The sequence below is a fragment of the Petaurus breviceps genome, unplaced genomic scaffold (genome assembly GCF_028583685.1).
Source record: "Petaurus breviceps papuanus isolate PSGF00001 unplaced genomic scaffold, PetGlider_PUasm1.0 373, whole genome shotgun sequence".
Classification (NCBI taxonomy): domain Eukaryota; kingdom Metazoa; phylum Chordata; class Mammalia; order Diprotodontia; family Petauridae; genus Petaurus; species Petaurus breviceps.
The window spans coordinates 2098056-2114614 of record NW_027186299.1 but is presented as its reverse complement, the minus strand read 5'-3'; the positions used below and the strand labels follow the sequence as shown (position 1 = coordinate 2114614).

Below are 16559 nucleotides of genomic sequence, written 5' to 3'. Positions count from 1 at the left end.
GGAAGGAAGGAAGGAAGGAAGGAGGGAAGGAAGGAAGGAAGGAAGGAAGGAAGGAAGGAAGGAAGGAAGGAAGGAAGGAAGGAAGGAAGGAAGGAAGGAAGGAAGGAAGGAAGGAAGGAAGGAAGGAATGCAAAAATCATTTCTTCAAAAAAAATTATTTCAAACAGATGCCTTTTGCTTTCTTTCCTGCTAAAGCATTAGGATGTCAGTAACATCTGAAAACACCAGGTTTTGCTTCCCCAGGATAAGAACACAAGACACCAGGAGAATCTGTGCACTGATGTAGGACGTTTATTAGGCTCCTAATTTCCATGTTTAGCGTGTGAACTTGAATGCACATGCACCGTTCTCACTTCATGGCTTTTACATGCATGTAGAATCTTTCACTGCCTGCATCCCGTGCCACACACCAGCAGTTTTCCACCATCAGAACTGTGGTCAGTTCCAAGTCCCTAGGGAAGGCCATACCCTGCATGCTGGTTACAGTATCAACATGGCATTTAGAACAACTTCCTCTTTTGTCTCAAACTGCATCATGGACGCTATGTAAAAAATAAATTGCTGAATCAGGCATCTTCTTCAGCCTCCTTGAGAAAAAAATAAAGCCTGAGCTATGAATTCCGAGCAATGATTGTCTAACCATGGCCAAAAGGTTCACCCTGAGAATTAGTGATCTGAACCAATGTGCCAAAGGCTAGAACGTCAGAGTGGCTAAATGTTGGAAGAATGGTAGCAAAACCCAACACAACCAACACGCAAGCCACTCACCAGAGTCCCAGAGGTCCCAGGATGTCAAAGCTGGAAGAGATCTCAGAGACTGAACCTAACTCTCCCACTTTGATAATGAGGGAAACTGAGGCTCATACAGAGCAAGTGACTTGTCCAAGGTCACACAGCTAGCAAGTGGCAGAGCCATCATTCACACCAAGCTTCCTGAACCCTCCATACGCAGCTGACATTTCCAGAATGTATCACTTCACCGTGTCATTCTCTAAGGATCCAGGGTCAGAAATGTCCTCAGCCTCATCAATACTAGATGCATCTGTGGAGTCTTGCTCACTCACTACAATCCCTGCAGAAGAAAGGCTAGAAATAAAGGAATGTACACGCTTGGCATAAATATCCCTGATGTTGAAGTAGGGCAGCGCATTGCACCCCTCGGGAGGCTCATCGCCGCCATGGTCCACATCGACATCTTTCTGTTTCTGATAATACTTGGAAAACTTGTTGAAAATAATTGTGATGGGAAGGGCCACCACCAGGATCCCGCAGATGATGCAAGTGCTCCCAAGGAGCTTCCCTGCCAGCGTGACGGGATGGGTGTCTCCATAGCCCACGGTGGTCATGCTGATGGTAGCCCACCACCAGCAGACAGGAATGCTAGTAAGGCCCGACTGGGGGTCATCTTTTTCCACAGAGTAGACAAGCACAGAAAAGATGGAAATTCCCACTGACAGGAAGAGGAGGAGCAGCCCAACCTCATGGTAGCTGTGTCTCAATGTGGCACCAAGAGACCGGAGCCCAACCGAATGCCGGGCCAGCTTCAGGATGCGGAATATTCTCATGAGCCTCAGGATCTGAACCACCTTCCCCACATTCTCGATATCTTCGCTGTCCTCATCTTTTGTGTCCACAGCCAGTGTGGCATAGAAGGGGATGATGGAGACAAAGTCAATGATGTTTAGCGGGCTCTTCCAGAACTTCTTTTGGCAAGGGGCGGCTACCAGTCTTATCGCTAACTCCCCAGTGAACCAGATGATGCAGGTGATTTCCACTGCTTCCAAAATGGGGTTTTCTACGCCATCCTCTGTTTTCTGGAACTCTGCCATACTGTGGACACACATCGCCACAATGGATGCCAGCACAACACTCAAGGAGGAGATGGCGATGAGCTTCGCTGACAAACACGATGCGGGGTTTTCCATCCTGATCCAGATCTTCTTCCTGAGGCTGCCGAAGCGCATAGTGTCAAACTTTTCCAGCTCCTTCTCAAAGATGGATGACTCTTCGAAGGAAGAGTCTGTGCTCACGTCATTGCTCCTCTGGTCCCAGTCCTTACTGGGATTATCATCTTTTCGCTCTTGGTAGCGGTTACTGCAGCAGGAGTCAATGAAGAGCTCATTAATGCCCCAGTACTCAATCTCCTGGCAGAAGGAGAAGACGCATAGCTCCTCCATGACGTGAAGCTTGCCTGTATAGTAAAAATTCAAGACATAGCGAAACAAGGAGGGGTTCCGGTCAAAGTAATACTCCTTCTCAGCCACACTGTAGTCATCACAGAGCTCCAGGATGGCCTCCTCTGAGTGGCACGTGAGTAAGCGTCCCAGTCTGGTGTGAGGAAAGCGTAGGAGGGTGCTCTGGCCAACAGACTGCCTGAAACCCCCAACATTCAGGTTAACCAGTTCCTCATCTTGTCCAGGGCCATGAAAAAACTCACCAAAAACCATGGCGAATGCTGCAGGCTGACTGCTGACTTGTGAGACTGACAAGGGAGATGGTATAGCATCTGAAAGGAGAACAAGACAAGGTGAGATGGCTCCATCCCTTTGAAGCCCTGACAAAATACTTTTAACCCTCCCCAGAATGAGGCGATAAATTAAAAAACCCTGCAGGAAATGAATCCACAAACACAGGCGCTCCTGTCTGCTGGGAGGAAATTAAAACCAGCCTTGGTATTAAGCCATGGGACAATGTTTGAGAACACAGGAACCCAAGCCAGTAACCCTGCCCTCCCCCTCAAACCCAAACTTCCTTTTAGAAAAGCAGACCAGGATATTACTTCTATCCAAAACTACTTACCTGTTGTTAGGGATAATGATTTTAATTTTTTTAATCTCCAGAATCTACCAAAAGTACCACAGTTTTAGGCAAAGACTTTTTAAAAATGTATATAAGTTGGACATAAGAAATACCTAACATAAGAAATCCTTTCCTGGTGTCTTTTATGAAGACAAAGGCTCTCAAAGTGCTGTGACCAAGCCAGTGAAGATGACAAGTTTGGACCATTAGAAGGATGGCCACTAGGGAAGGACTTGTGTCATGAAGCCCATTCCCAATGGGAAAGAAAGATTAGCTGTAGATGAGAGGGAGATTCCCCCTACACACACACACACACACACACACACATCTGTGAAATCTGGGATAATGGAGTTAGGACATTCCTCCAGAGACGAATCCAGAAAGGTTTCTATGCTCATAAAGTATAACTCAAACCTTTCACAGAGACATGGTCTCAGAAATGATCAGAGTTGGAAAGAAGCTAGAACAGAGAATGCAGAATGTTAGAACTGGAAGGGACCTCCAAAGAGGGAGTTGTGGGTGATCTAGAACTGACAACACAGAATCTAGAACATCAGAGCTTGGAGAGTCCTTAGTGCATAGAATAAAGACATCAGGGTTTAAAAGCACCTTAGAAAATAGAATGTCTGAGCTTCATTTAGAACACAGAACATTAGAACCAGAGCTATATAATCCAGCCCATGAAACTGAAATGAAACCATCCAAGTTGTCCCAGGGGCCAAGAGTTGCCTCTGCTGCCCCTCTCTCTACGTTCCTAAGCTCTAGCCAACTCAAGTTTCACCCACTCTATAAATCCTTCCATTACTTCCATTATTCCCCCCAAGTTGTCAATATCTTCCCCCACCAAATGATCCCACCCTTATAACAAAATCATTATACTGTATATATATTATAGCTCTTATATGAGTAGTCGTGTGGGCTTGCCTGACAGAACAGAAGCTCCTTGGGGGAAGGTCTCACTTCTGAATTTGCACCTCTAGCATCTAGTACAATGCTTGGCACATAGTAGGTGTTTAATAAGAATATCTTGATGGGTTTGGCCCAGAGATCCCTGGTCCCCTTTCTGAGATCCCATAGTCCTCAACATCTATACCAGTCAATTATGCTGAATTGTTCCCTTACCATGTCATGGGTGAGAGTCTTGCCTTCCCACCTAGACTGCTGGTTAGGAAGGAGCCATGTTGTCCTTCCCTAGGGCTCATCCCAGCTTGAGACACCCTCTGTAGACACCTGCTGGTATACAGCCTGCCTCACGGAGCTCTACAGAGTGCTGCACTCCAGCCTGCATTTCACTTAATCATCACACCATAGTATGGGAGCTGGAAGCCGTCTTTGAGATTGTTGATTCCTACTCTTTCAAACAGACAAAGGAACTAAGCCAGAGAAATAGAAATCATTCACCCCTTACCTGCTCCCCCTGCCTTTGCAAATCCTCATCTTCTCAACCACATACTGTCCCTTCCAAATTTAAAAACAAGCTCAATCGTAATCATAGATAAGAGTTACAAAGCTCTTTAGATCATCCCATCGGAGCCCATGGTGACCCCATAAGGCAGGTGCTATACTATCCCCATTTTGCATATAAGGAAGTTGTAGCTCCCAGTCATTAAGAGACTTGCCTGTGGACACACCTTTCAAACCTGCATCTGACCTTCTTGTCACTGGCTTCCTTAGATTTCACTGGAACCTCTCAGGGTCTTGCTACCAATCCTAACAACATCCCCACGAGATAGGTCAGTAGGGCATCATTAGCTTAATTTTACAAATAAGAAAACTCAGGCTCAAAAGGTAAATGACTTGCCCAGGGTCTCATTGCTAGTATCAGGATCTGAGGAGATTCCAGGTCTTCCTGTTCTAGGTTGCCTCTTGGACAAATGTACAATTTTACTTTAAAACTACTGGACAAGTCAAACTTCCTCATTGTACAGATGGAAAAACTAAGGCCCCGGGAATTAAAGTGACTTGTCCAAGAATGCATGCTAAAGGTGGGATTTGGAGCAGGTGCTTTCAGGTTTCCTATGCCCTGAGATCATGACAGCATGCTTGCCCAGGTTCTCGATAATGGACAGTGCTCTTGTGCCTTCCCAGTCACCAAGGGAATGAAACAAGGCTGTGTGCTCACTCCCAGGCTTCTTAGCACGATGTTTTCAGCCATGTTGTCAAACTCTTTCAATAAGGATGAGCACGGCATTAAGGTCATCTAATCACTGATGTTAAATTTTTCAACTTGAAAAGACTACAAGCCAAGAACAAAGTGGAGGGAGTGTTGGTGCAGGATTTTCTGTGCAGATGATTATGCACTCAATGCAGCCTCTGAAGCTGAGATGCAACAAAGCATGGATCCCTTCTCTGCTGCTTGGGCTCATTTTGGCCTGACAGTTAACACAAAGAAAACCTAGGTGCTCCATCAGCCAGCACCACACCAGTCATACATGGCTTACAGAAAATGGAGACGTTCTGAAGGCTTTGGTAAGTTCACTTACCTTGGCAGTGAACTTTCCAGGGATGGGCACATTGATAATGAGGCCAGAGCTAGCTCAGTGTGTGGGAGGCTCCAAAGCTAGGTGTGGGAGAGAAGAGGTATTAGACTGACTACAAGACCAAAGGTCTACAGCCATTGTGCTGACCTCATTGTTGTATGCTTGTGAAACGTGGACAGTCTACCAGAGCCAGGCCAGGAAACTGGATCACCTCCACTTGAATTGTCTTAGGAAGATTCTGAAGGTCACCTGGCAGAGTCAGGTACCAGACACTGAGGTTCTTACTCAAACTAAACTGCCAAGCATTCAGATTCTGTTTCAGAGACTGCAAGTCCTGTGGGCTGGCCATGTTGCTTGAATGCAAAATGTGCACTTGCCAAAAAGACTATTTTATGGTCACACTCACCCAGGGCAAGCATTCACATGGTGGTCAGAGGAAGCAATGCAAGGACACTCTCAAGGTCTCTCTCAAGAACTTTGGAATTGATTGTGTGACACGAGAGACACTGGCACAGGAACGCCCAGCATGGCGTGCCCACATCAGAGAAGGTGCTGTGCTCTCTGAGCAAAGCAAAATTGAGACAGCTCAAAGGAAATGCAGGATGTGCAGATTTAGAGAATCCACTCCAAATGTCCACAGAGACTATGTGTGCCAAACCTGTGGTAGAGAATTCTTAGCTCATATTGGGCTAATCAGCCACAGTTGGACACACTGAAATTTGACTTTAGCATAGTGACATTACTTTGCTCCTCTTTGCAAACGAAGGACAGCAACCTACCTAACCTAACCTAATGACCCCACTAACTGATGGGATTGATCACAAAAGCATTTCATATTCTTGAAATGGCAGCTGATGGTGTCATCAATATTATCCCCCCTCTGACAGTGTCTGGGCAAGCACAGAAGAGAATCTTCTCCCTCTGTGTTCCTGGGAGCCCCACAACAACCCGTCACACCATGGCTTCCTCTTCTGCAAAGGGCAGAAGAAGGCATGTGCCTTGAAGACATCATTTTGGGCTCATCCATCTAAAGAGGGAACTCCCTGTTTCCAAGAAGAAACAAGGCTAAATCAGTCTGCCATCTGCCTAAAGGCTCTGTCCATGGTGCCCATGTCCCGAAGGATGCAGAGCACATTCTGTCTGTTGTACCAGCTAATGGGCTGGTTGACCTTTCTGGAGACTTCCTTTCCTTCTTTGCTTTCTATTTTTAGCTAGGTATCCTCTTCTCCCAGGCAGAAATGGTCCCTAGACTCTAGCCACATTATTCCATGGCTTCAGATCTCCTTGGAAGGGAAATTCCATATAAATTCACTACAAAAATAACAAATGACAGCTTATATAGCACCATATTTTTTCCATTTTATCCTCAGGACAGTCCTCTTTTGTGGATAACACAGATATTATTATCATAATTTTAGAGATTCATATACCATGAGAGTTGAAAGGGACCTCATTGACCATTTGAAAGAAATCCCCACTATCATATACCGACAATTGGTACTCTATCCCCATCTTGCAAATCTCCAAGGAGGGGGATCCCACCACCTTTCCAGGGGGTCCAACTCACTTGGGGATGATTCTAATTCTCAGAGAGTGTCCCCTAACCTCTAGCCACCCTAGACTTCTTTGTACTTTCACTCACTGCCCCTGGTTCTATCCTTTGGGGCCAATCACAGCAATGTCAATTCCTCCCCCACATGACAATCCTTCGCACATTCAGAGATAGCCAGCTTGTCTCAGGCAGTCAGTCAGCAAACATTATAAAGTGCCTACTATGTTTCAGGAATTGTGCTAAGAACTTGGCTCACAAAGAAAGGGAAAAGACAGTCCCTGTCCTTAAGAAGTTCACAGTCTAATAGAGGATACCACAAATAAACAACTACATACAAACCCTATACAGAATAACTAGGAAATCATCAGCAGAGAAGTCACTAGAAGTAAGAGGGATTGGGGAGAACTTCCTAAGGAAGAAGAGATTTTAGTTGGGAGTTGAAGGAAGTCAGGAGGCAGAGAGGAGAAGGGAGAGGGCTCCAGGCCAGGCATGGAGGAAACACCCAGAGCTGAGATAGGGGGTGTCTTCATGGGACAGCCGGGCAGTCATTGTCACTGGATCAAAGAATACTTGTGGGAGAAGCCTGCAAAGGTAGCAGGGGGCTGGGTTATACAAGGCTTTGAAAGCCAAAGAGAGCACTCTGTATTTCCCTCCTACAGGCCATAGGGAGCCCCTAGAGTTTATTAGGTGGGGGAGTAACATGGTCAGATTGGTATTTTAGGAAAATCCCTTTGGTGGCTGAATAGAAGGTGGACGAGTGCAAAGAGAGGCTTGAGGCAGACTCCCTGGCAGCTATTACAATAGTGCAGAATGAGGGAATTGGGGCCTGAATCAGGAAGGGACCATGTCAGGGGAGAGTAGGGGTGTATTGGTGAGATGCTGCACTAGGGAAATGACAAGAGATGCTACAGAGGTGAAACTGACCAAAGATGTTTGTAGGGTGAAATCGGCAGACCTTGGCACCATATTGGATTGGGGTGGGGGGAATGGCGAAAGCATGAAGAATTCTGGATATCTTCTAGATTGTGTGGCTGAGGATGGTGGAGGATGGGGTTCTCTCTGCAGTAGCAGTCCTCCAAGCTCAACGTGTCTCCAGTTCCTTTGGCCAATCCCCGTATGGCCTGGACCCAAGGTCTACCCTGACTGCCCTGTCTGGGCACTCTCTAACTTATCAATGCCCTTCTAAAACTATAGTACTCAGAACAGAACACAACACTCCATATGGGGACTGATGAGTGCAGAGGAGAGGGGCCATCCTCTCCCCATTCTTGAAAGCCACAGTCCTGCTCACCACAGCCCAAGATGGCATTAGCTTCCTTGGCTGCTACATTACGCTGCTGACACATCCTTTTTCTGTACAGCTGGTCTCTATCCAGGCTTCCCCTGTCTGATACTGATGGAATTGAGGTTTGTGCCCACGTGAAGACTTTCCACTTCTTCCTATTGGGTTTCATCTTATTTAATTCATGCTAATGCTCAAGTCGGTCAAGACCCTTGAATCTTGATTCTGTCATCCAGTATCTGACCTTCTCTTCTCAGATCAGTGTCATTGGCACTTTGGATGAACAGACACCCAATCTGTGTGTTTCTCAAAGTCATTCACTGAATATTAAACAGCACAGCACAAAGCACAGAATCCTGGGGCACTCCACTGGAGACATCTTTCCCATTGACATGGAGTCACCCTCAGCTGTTCCTTGAGTTGGGTCATCCAGCCACTTCTGAATGACTCCAACTCTATTATCTTTTTATCCCTATCTGTCCATCTTCTCCACAAGAATATTAGGAGATATTTTACCAAAAGTTTTACTAATATCCAAGTAAGCCCTATGGAAACCTTCTCTCAGCAGTTTAATAATTCTTTCTGAAAAGGACATGAGATTAAGCTGGCATGACCCATCCTCGATGATGACAGGTGCATTCTTGTAATCACCACTGCCCTTTCTAGATGTCCACCATCTTTGAATTATACTTTCTTATACGAATTCTTTGCCTTCTGTGGGCAACAAAGCCAACAAGTCAATATGCATTTATTATGTGCCTACTATGTGATAGTCACTATGCTAAGTGCTGATGATAAGATTCAGGCAAGAAGAAAGACAGTTCTTGCCCTCAAGGATGTTACACTCTAATGGGGAAAGACAACATATAAAAAAGAGTGGAAATGGGGGGAAGGTACGCATAAATGGTAAGGAAGTCTGGAAAATTGAAAGCAAAGAAGAATGAAGAATGGTGGACCAGGGCCCTCCACAAATGGAGGTTCCAGGAAAGATTTGCCAGTGGGAGAAGGGGACTCCAATGGAGAGGGATGTTCCAGAGTGAGAAGTGAACTAAGACGTGGTGGTAAAGTCAGGACAGTCGAAGCAGCTGGGGAGGGATGGGGCATAGTTGTAGCACATGGGAGGGGCAATAATGTGGAATCAGTCCAGAAAAATCACTTTGTGGTGAATGGAAATTCCAAGAGTGGGGTCTTAACAAAAATAGCGGGGGAAAGGATGGATCATAAACTAATAATTAGTCATTAATATAAAGCATGATATTAATTTCTCTCAATCTGAAGACAGACTATGAAGAAGTTTCATTACCCAATGGAAAAGTTTACATCTTATCCTGGAGGTGATAAGGAGTTACTAAAACTTCTTGAGCAGGGAGGAGTAAGTATTTATTAAGAGCCTATTGTATACCAGGCACTTTGCCACAAAGATCATCTCCTCTGAGGATTTGAGCAGCGGAGTGAGGCAGCCGGTCTGTGCTTTAAGATGATTACTCTGGTAGTTTGGTAGAAGACAGAGAAAGCAAACCAATTCCAACAAAAGCCAATGAAGGCCTGGACTGTGGAGGCTCTGGTGTGACTGGGGAGATGAGGAAACTGAGGCTGGGAAAGGCTAAGTAGAAGCTAGGGAGGGCCTGAGGCAGGATTCAAGCCCAGATCTTCCTGAGAAGCACCAGGTCCAAGGCTCTAGCCACTGCTGCACCTATTTTCCCCTCATTTCACAGATGAGGAACTTAAGCCCAGTAAATGTAAGTGACTTGCCCAGAATCACACAGATAGGATTTGAACTCAGGTTTTCCTGAATCGAGGTCCAGCTCCCCACTGGACCATACTGCTTCTCAATCTATCTTTCAAGGGGTATCTGAATCCCATCTCTAACACTTAAATCAATCAACCAACTAATGAGCATTTATTCAATGCCTACTGTGTGCCAAACACTTTGCTAGATGCAAAGACACAATCAACCAGTTCCTGCCCTCATCAAACTCACATTCTAATTACACTCAAGCTTCCTACTGTGTGACCAAGGGCAGGTCCTTTAGCCTCTAGGGGGTTGCTCTGCCTTCTCTGTCTTCAGCTCTGTTTAGTGTGCCCCACCCCACTTCTCCTGAAATCTCCTCAACATGCTGGTCACTCAGCCTGGGACACTAGGTGTCTAAACCTTAAAGCACCATAGAAACATGAGCTGTTTACTCTGCCCATCACGGCGTCCTCTTCCTCCTCCTCCTCTTCCTCTGCCCCAGTGCATGACTTTCCCCACCATTACAGAAGTCTCAGAAGCCAGCCTACTGAAGTCCTTTGCTTCCCCCCCCCCTCCCCAGAACTGAACCAAGACACAGACAGAGCTCTTACCCAGACTCAGAAGAGGTCACACAGGCTCCCTTCATCCTGTCCAATGGAATTGCCATCTCTGACTTAGCAGTGCCGTACGCCTGAACCCACTGGACTCAGCGGTACATGGGAGGGATCCCCTGGGCAGATGGAAGAGAAGAAAATGCCGATCCTGGATTTCTACAGGCCAAGGTAGCTGATGGGAAAACCCACTCACCTGAGGAGGGAATAATCAGAGAAAAAGGTCATTGAGTCTCCAGGGAGGAAGCCACAGCCTGGCTGCTTCTCCCTGTTTCTCTGCCTGCCCTAATTCTTCTCAATAATGAAAGGAGTCCCTGGAGCCCACACACACTCAGACAAGAGCAGGGCAGTCCTTCCGCCTGGTAGGACCCCTTCCCTTCAGAAGACAGGAGGAAATACAAGGGACTCCACAGGGAGGCCAGCTCAGCTGGGTCAGAGCTGCCCCAAGGCTGAGGAAGACTGAGAATAGCCTACAGACTGTCTTCACACCTTCTGTACATAACACTGCATCTGGCACACAGCAAGTGCTTAATAAATCTTTATTAAGTCCAATTGAAGCTGTCTTGGCCAAACTCACATGAGGAATAAGAGGGCTGTCATCTTCCGATTCATTATGCCCATTACACAGATGAGCTAAGTATGGTTCACAGAATTCTGAGAAACACCTTGTCCAGGGTGATGCGGCTGGTCAGGCTTTTGCCTTTGGATACCCAGCTGCTAGCCCAGTGCCTTCCATACAGCAGGTGATTAATAAATGCCAACTGATCAATTGATTGATTAGTAAGGGTCAGAGCCAGAACTTGAAGACAGAGCTCCTGACTACAACGAGAGAATGTTCTTTTCACTCCGTCATTCACTTCAAATGAGCATTTGTACCACTCACCATCACCCTCACTAACATTTATAAAGCCCTTGCAATGTGCCAGGCTTTGTACCAAGCACCCTCCAACAACTCTCTCATCTGGTCCTCACAACAGTCCTGGGAGGCGGGTGATTTTATGAAACCCACTCTTCCAGATGAGGAAACTGAGGCAACTTGCCCAGGATCCCACAGCTACACAGCATCTGAAGCCAGTTTGAATTCAGGTCTTCCTCACTCTAGGCCCAGTGCTCTGGAACCCTTGGGCAACCCTTTCATTTCCTCAGTTTTCCCAGGGAAGATTTATTAGTTCCCATGGGGCACATTTCTGCCCACTTCTGTGCCCTGGTTCTATAGGTTAGGGCTCTTACATCATCACATCTTTTTCTCCATTAGAAATCAATAGACTTGCCAAGCCCCTGCCCCTGCCCCTGGCCCTGCCACTGCCCCTGCCTCTGCCTCTGGCCCTGGCCTTGGCCCTGGCCCTGGACCTGGCCCTGCCCCTCTCCTTCTCCTCTCCCTGCATCTGAAACCACAGAAAGACCTGGCTGTAAGATCTGTGAATTTGTTTGGTTTGAACTGAATTGGAATGGCATGGAGCATTTTTTAAGCCATAAGTAACAGATTCAGGGCTTTCTGTACCATCTTTTTGCTAAGGAAATAGGTGCCTCTGTTGATATTTGCCAAACACATCATTAAAGGAGCAAAATGTTTCAAACTGATACATGAGTGTTTCATCTCAGAAGCGATCAAAGGCAACAGTGAACTTCCCACTATTGATCCAGAGGCTGGACCGCACTGCTTCAACAGATTTACAGCAGCAAAGGGCCCTGCACCCACCCACCCAATCTGAGCACACAGCCGAGGCCAGAGCAGAGGCAGGCTCCCGGAGATGGGCCCTGCTTCTCTAGGTAACAAGGAGACTGCCGCATTCCAGTGGTCAGCCTATTGAACTGAAAATGAAGGGATATAAGTCTCAGCCGTGTGCCAGCGGCTCCTGGCAGCCCAAGCTCCTGGAGGTCTGGGGCTACCCCCCCCCAGAGCCTGGCATAGGGCCTTGCACACAGTAGGGTTTATCAAGGGTTTATTGGGTTGAACTGAATTCAAATGTCTCCTTTCCCTCCCCTGTCAATGTCATATTGAGGGCCATTTCTGGAAGGAACAGCCCCTGCCCGCCCACGTGCCCTCCCCTCACCTTTCCAGAGCCTCTTCAAACATCACATACAAGCTGATGGGGGGAAATTATGTGATTATTTGTGTATCCAGCAACTTGGGGGGTTGTTTTTTTTAATTTCTTGGTTTTGCAAACTGCTCGGCTATCGTTTTATTAATTATTAAATGACAATAATAAAGGGGCCTGGGCAGATGGAAAGCTCTCTTCTCAGGAGCTGCACACACTGCAGGATTCACTAGCTCTCAAACCAGAGCTAAGACCTAGTCTTTGGGGTGCCTCATCTCCCTTTAGGTACCTGCCCCCAGGGTCCTTCTGGCCCCACTCCCCATTTGGGTGCCCAGGACCAGCTGCCGCTGCCCCATTCTGGAAGAACGGGGGGGGGGGTATGACCCCAAGCCTGGGCACAGCTGGGTGCTGCCTTTATGTCCTGACCCCAGCCCCCCAGGATCAGCCCTGCCCTCTCTGTATCCCCAGCATTTACTGTCACACTTGGCATACAGTAAGGATCTAATAAGTGTTTCCCATTTCATTCCTCTCAAAATCACAATGTATCTATTTAGCCACCCAACCACTTCCTCCTCAACACACACAGACACATATACACACACACTCACACAGACACACACATATGCACACCTCACACAAATACACACACTCACAAAGATACACACTCACACCTACGTAGACACACACATGCACACACAGACACACACATACACACACTTCACACAGACACACACATATGCATACCTCACACACATATACACACTCACACAGATACACACACACCTACATAGACACACACATGCACACACAGACACACACTCACACACACATTTGTGAGCTTTTTGAATGCAGGTATCACACGCCTTCTGATTCAGTACGTCCAGTGTCTGGCACATTGATAAACAAGCAAAAGGGAATCAGTCATGTCCACCTTAGTGTGAATTTAAATCACAGACCTGCCCTTTCTCCCACTTTAAGCCTGACCTCTAAAATGCTTTCCAAGGGGATCGGGGGTGGGAGTGGGGGTCCTGGGGGGCACAATTTTCCAGCCCCTCTAATCCCCTTGCACCTGCTTCCTCTTCTGTTCCTGCTTCCTCGAGGTGACACATGCTTACAGCACTCTGCAGGCAAAACCGTATGAAGTCTTAGGATGTTGAGCTGGGGTTACTGCCTATTTCATTGACCCAGATCTATCATTTGAACAATAAAGAAACTACCTTTCCCAGCCTGCTGCTCCCCCCAGACAGCAGGGACCCCCATGCCCCACCCCACATGGCCACATACTCCTTTGGGCTCCCTCCCGGATGTGCTGATCCCGGCCCCTACTGTAGGCTTCCTCCTGATGGAATTGAAGCTCCCTTGGTCTCTGTATTCCCAGGTCCCTATTACAGTGCCTATTACATAGAAGGCCCTTAATCAATGCTTATTTCAGGGTCTTGGAGCACCTCACCCCCAGATCTAGACTCCACATCCGCAATGACACTGGCCAACTATGCGACCACTAACATATCTGAGCCTGTTCCCATCTATGCAATGGGACCTGTGTGCCTGGTTCTCCCTCCTTCCCAGGCTTATGGTGGGAAAAGCATTCTGTAGGGCTAAAAAGGCATCAAACTGTGAGTAAAGATGGAACCCACACCCCCAGTCACTCCCTGGACTGCTCACTGCCACCAGGCCCTCTCTGGACTATAGAAGGACCCTCCAGAGCAAAGACAATGGCCCCATGGAAATGGGACAGCTGAAAAAAGTCACAGAAAGCTGCAGCTGATTTATGGAACAATCAATGAACATTTATTAAGCACCTATTAGGTCCCAGATACCACATGTTTCAGGGTTAAGGACTCAAAGGCAAAGAAAAGACAATGTCTGCCCTCAAAGCACTTATGGTCCATGGAGTAAGTGACCTTGTTTGTGGGGCCTGAGAGCTATAGGATCCAAAGGTTCAGAGCCAGAAGGCAGCTCAGACATCCTTCTAGGACTGCACTGCCATTTTAGAGAGGAGGAAACCAGGATCCAGAGAGAGAAAAGGAACTTCATTAATTCAAAGTCATAGATTTAAGTCACCAGCAAAGCCTAGATCTGAAACCAGGGTCTCCACAGCCTAATCCAGGGCTCTTCATCTTAAACTCTTTCCCCTATACATGCGTGTGCGTGTACGCGCGTGCACACACACATGCACACACGCGCACTTCAGGTACTGCTCTTTCTGAATGCCAAGCCATACACTTGGGGGATTGATGATGTAACCACCCAGTCCATATATACCAAGCACAAATCAATTTAGAATTCTAAGTCCTGGATTTCCATTAATTGTTCTCACCCCACCTTCTAACCTGCTATCCAATCAATCAGTCCAAACAGGCTTATCGGCTGCCACTCCATGCCCGGCACTATGCACACACTCCTCAGGGGATACAGGAGAATGGCGACGACCAATGGTTCTGCACTCGAATAAAAATCCCGACAAGGGCAGACTTGCCCTAGCAAACATTAAAACACAGTGACAAACAGTTCTCCTCCCATCTATCTCTTGGACAAAAGTACAGAAAATTCAAGCAGAAAAATGAGAAGAATAAACGTGTCAATAATAGAAATCAAGGTTCTATTTCTAAAACTGAAAGAAAAAAAACAGAGGAAGGATTCATTCCTTTCTTATGAAGGAGTGTTGTGTAGCAAGATCATCTGACCCTGGGAAGAGATCAGATAACCAGAGAGGGAGTGGGGTGGGAGAGGGAGAATCTTGGAGCTCAAGGATATTGTTATCAAGTGAACTACAGACCACCTGGACAGAAAGAAGAAACAGATGCGAGGTCTGGGAAGCAGGTTCCAGGCCTGACAAAGAGCCTTATATCATAGTGAGGGAGGACCTTAGTGTCCACATATTTGCCAAATCTCTCGCCAAATCTACAGCAGCCAGTAACTTCCTGACTTCTCTTAATAAGTTTTTCCTTCAAAAAAAAGATGGCAGAGCCAACTAGGGGGAGTAACCCACTCTGGACCTTGTTTGTTACTGTCAAGGAGAAATTGTGGGTTACTGGGGGTGAAAATGAGAAGGGCCCAATCCTAAGTTTTCATTGAATTTTTAAAAATTTCAAGCATCTTCCTCCCACCCCACCTCTCATTTCTTGAATTTACTCTCCTTTTTATTTCCCTATTAACTTAAATATATTCCAAACAAAACTCTTTGTGTGTGTGTGTGTGTGTGTGTGTGTGCATGTGACCAGTTAAGACAGACCCAAGTTTCAAGATTCGGCTCCCCCCTCCCCATCCTTTTCTGGTTTGTATGGATTTCTGCTTGAGCACCCTCATTATGTGAGGTGGCAAGTTAAAGCAATTTAAACCCAAGATGTATGAAAAGACAATAAGAGAGAACCAAGCTGCCCAGATGAATCATGATCAAGGGTACTGAATGAATGGGAAGATGTGATGGCTGAGTAAATTCTCAGAAACCTTTAAGATTCCTTGGAGAATGGGAGAAGGGTCCCCCAAGGACTAGAGAAAAGTAAATGTCCTGATTTTCAAAATAAGGAAAGAGAAAGCAATTTGCTTGAAAAATTTCAAGAACATAATATATAAAAGATGATTTTAAAAGTTGAAAAAAAGAAACAATTATAAAGAACCAGGATGGTTTGGGCAAGAATAGAGCATTCCAGAATAACCTTATCTAATTTTTGATGGGGTAACTAGATTGGTAGATGAGAAGAATGTCAATTCACCCAGATTTGGGGAAGGTTTAATATGGCCTTCTGTGATTGAATCCTTATAGATATTAAAGGGCTATGAGCTAGCTAGACAACAGTCCAGGGGCACAGGCTAGCTTCAAGTAGTGTGGGCTGCTTTAGGAAGCTTATAATGTTAATGGGATATAAGATCTTCCCCACCCTTTAATAGGCTTCAGATGGAGCCCAATAAGGGAAGCTTCTTAGGGGAGGCTTGCTAGTAGGAAGGCTTTCACACCTTTTGCTAATTTCTAATTAAGCTCTGAGTCACAAGGGTTGTGATTCCTTGTGGTTCTGAGAAGTGTGTGTACACACACACACACACACACACACACACACACACAC

The 16559-nt window shown here is 46.5% G+C and overlaps 1 protein-coding gene across 1 annotated transcript; it reads right to left on the bottom strand.

The window, feature by feature from the left end:
• Positions 1-280: 280 nt before the first annotated feature.
• On the bottom strand, positions 281-11243 carry KCNS3 (potassium voltage-gated channel modifier subfamily S member 3). The gene is made up of 2 exons (XM_069099327.1): positions 10457-11243; positions 281-2506 (listed from the first exon to the last, which is right to left on the bottom strand). Exon 2 carries the CDS (start codon positions 2445-2447, stop codon positions 972-974), a length of 1476 nt encoding a protein of 491 aa, XP_068955428.1. The 5' UTR covers positions 2448-2506; positions 10457-11243; the 3' UTR covers positions 281-971.
• Positions 11244-16559: the final 5316 nt, after the last annotated feature.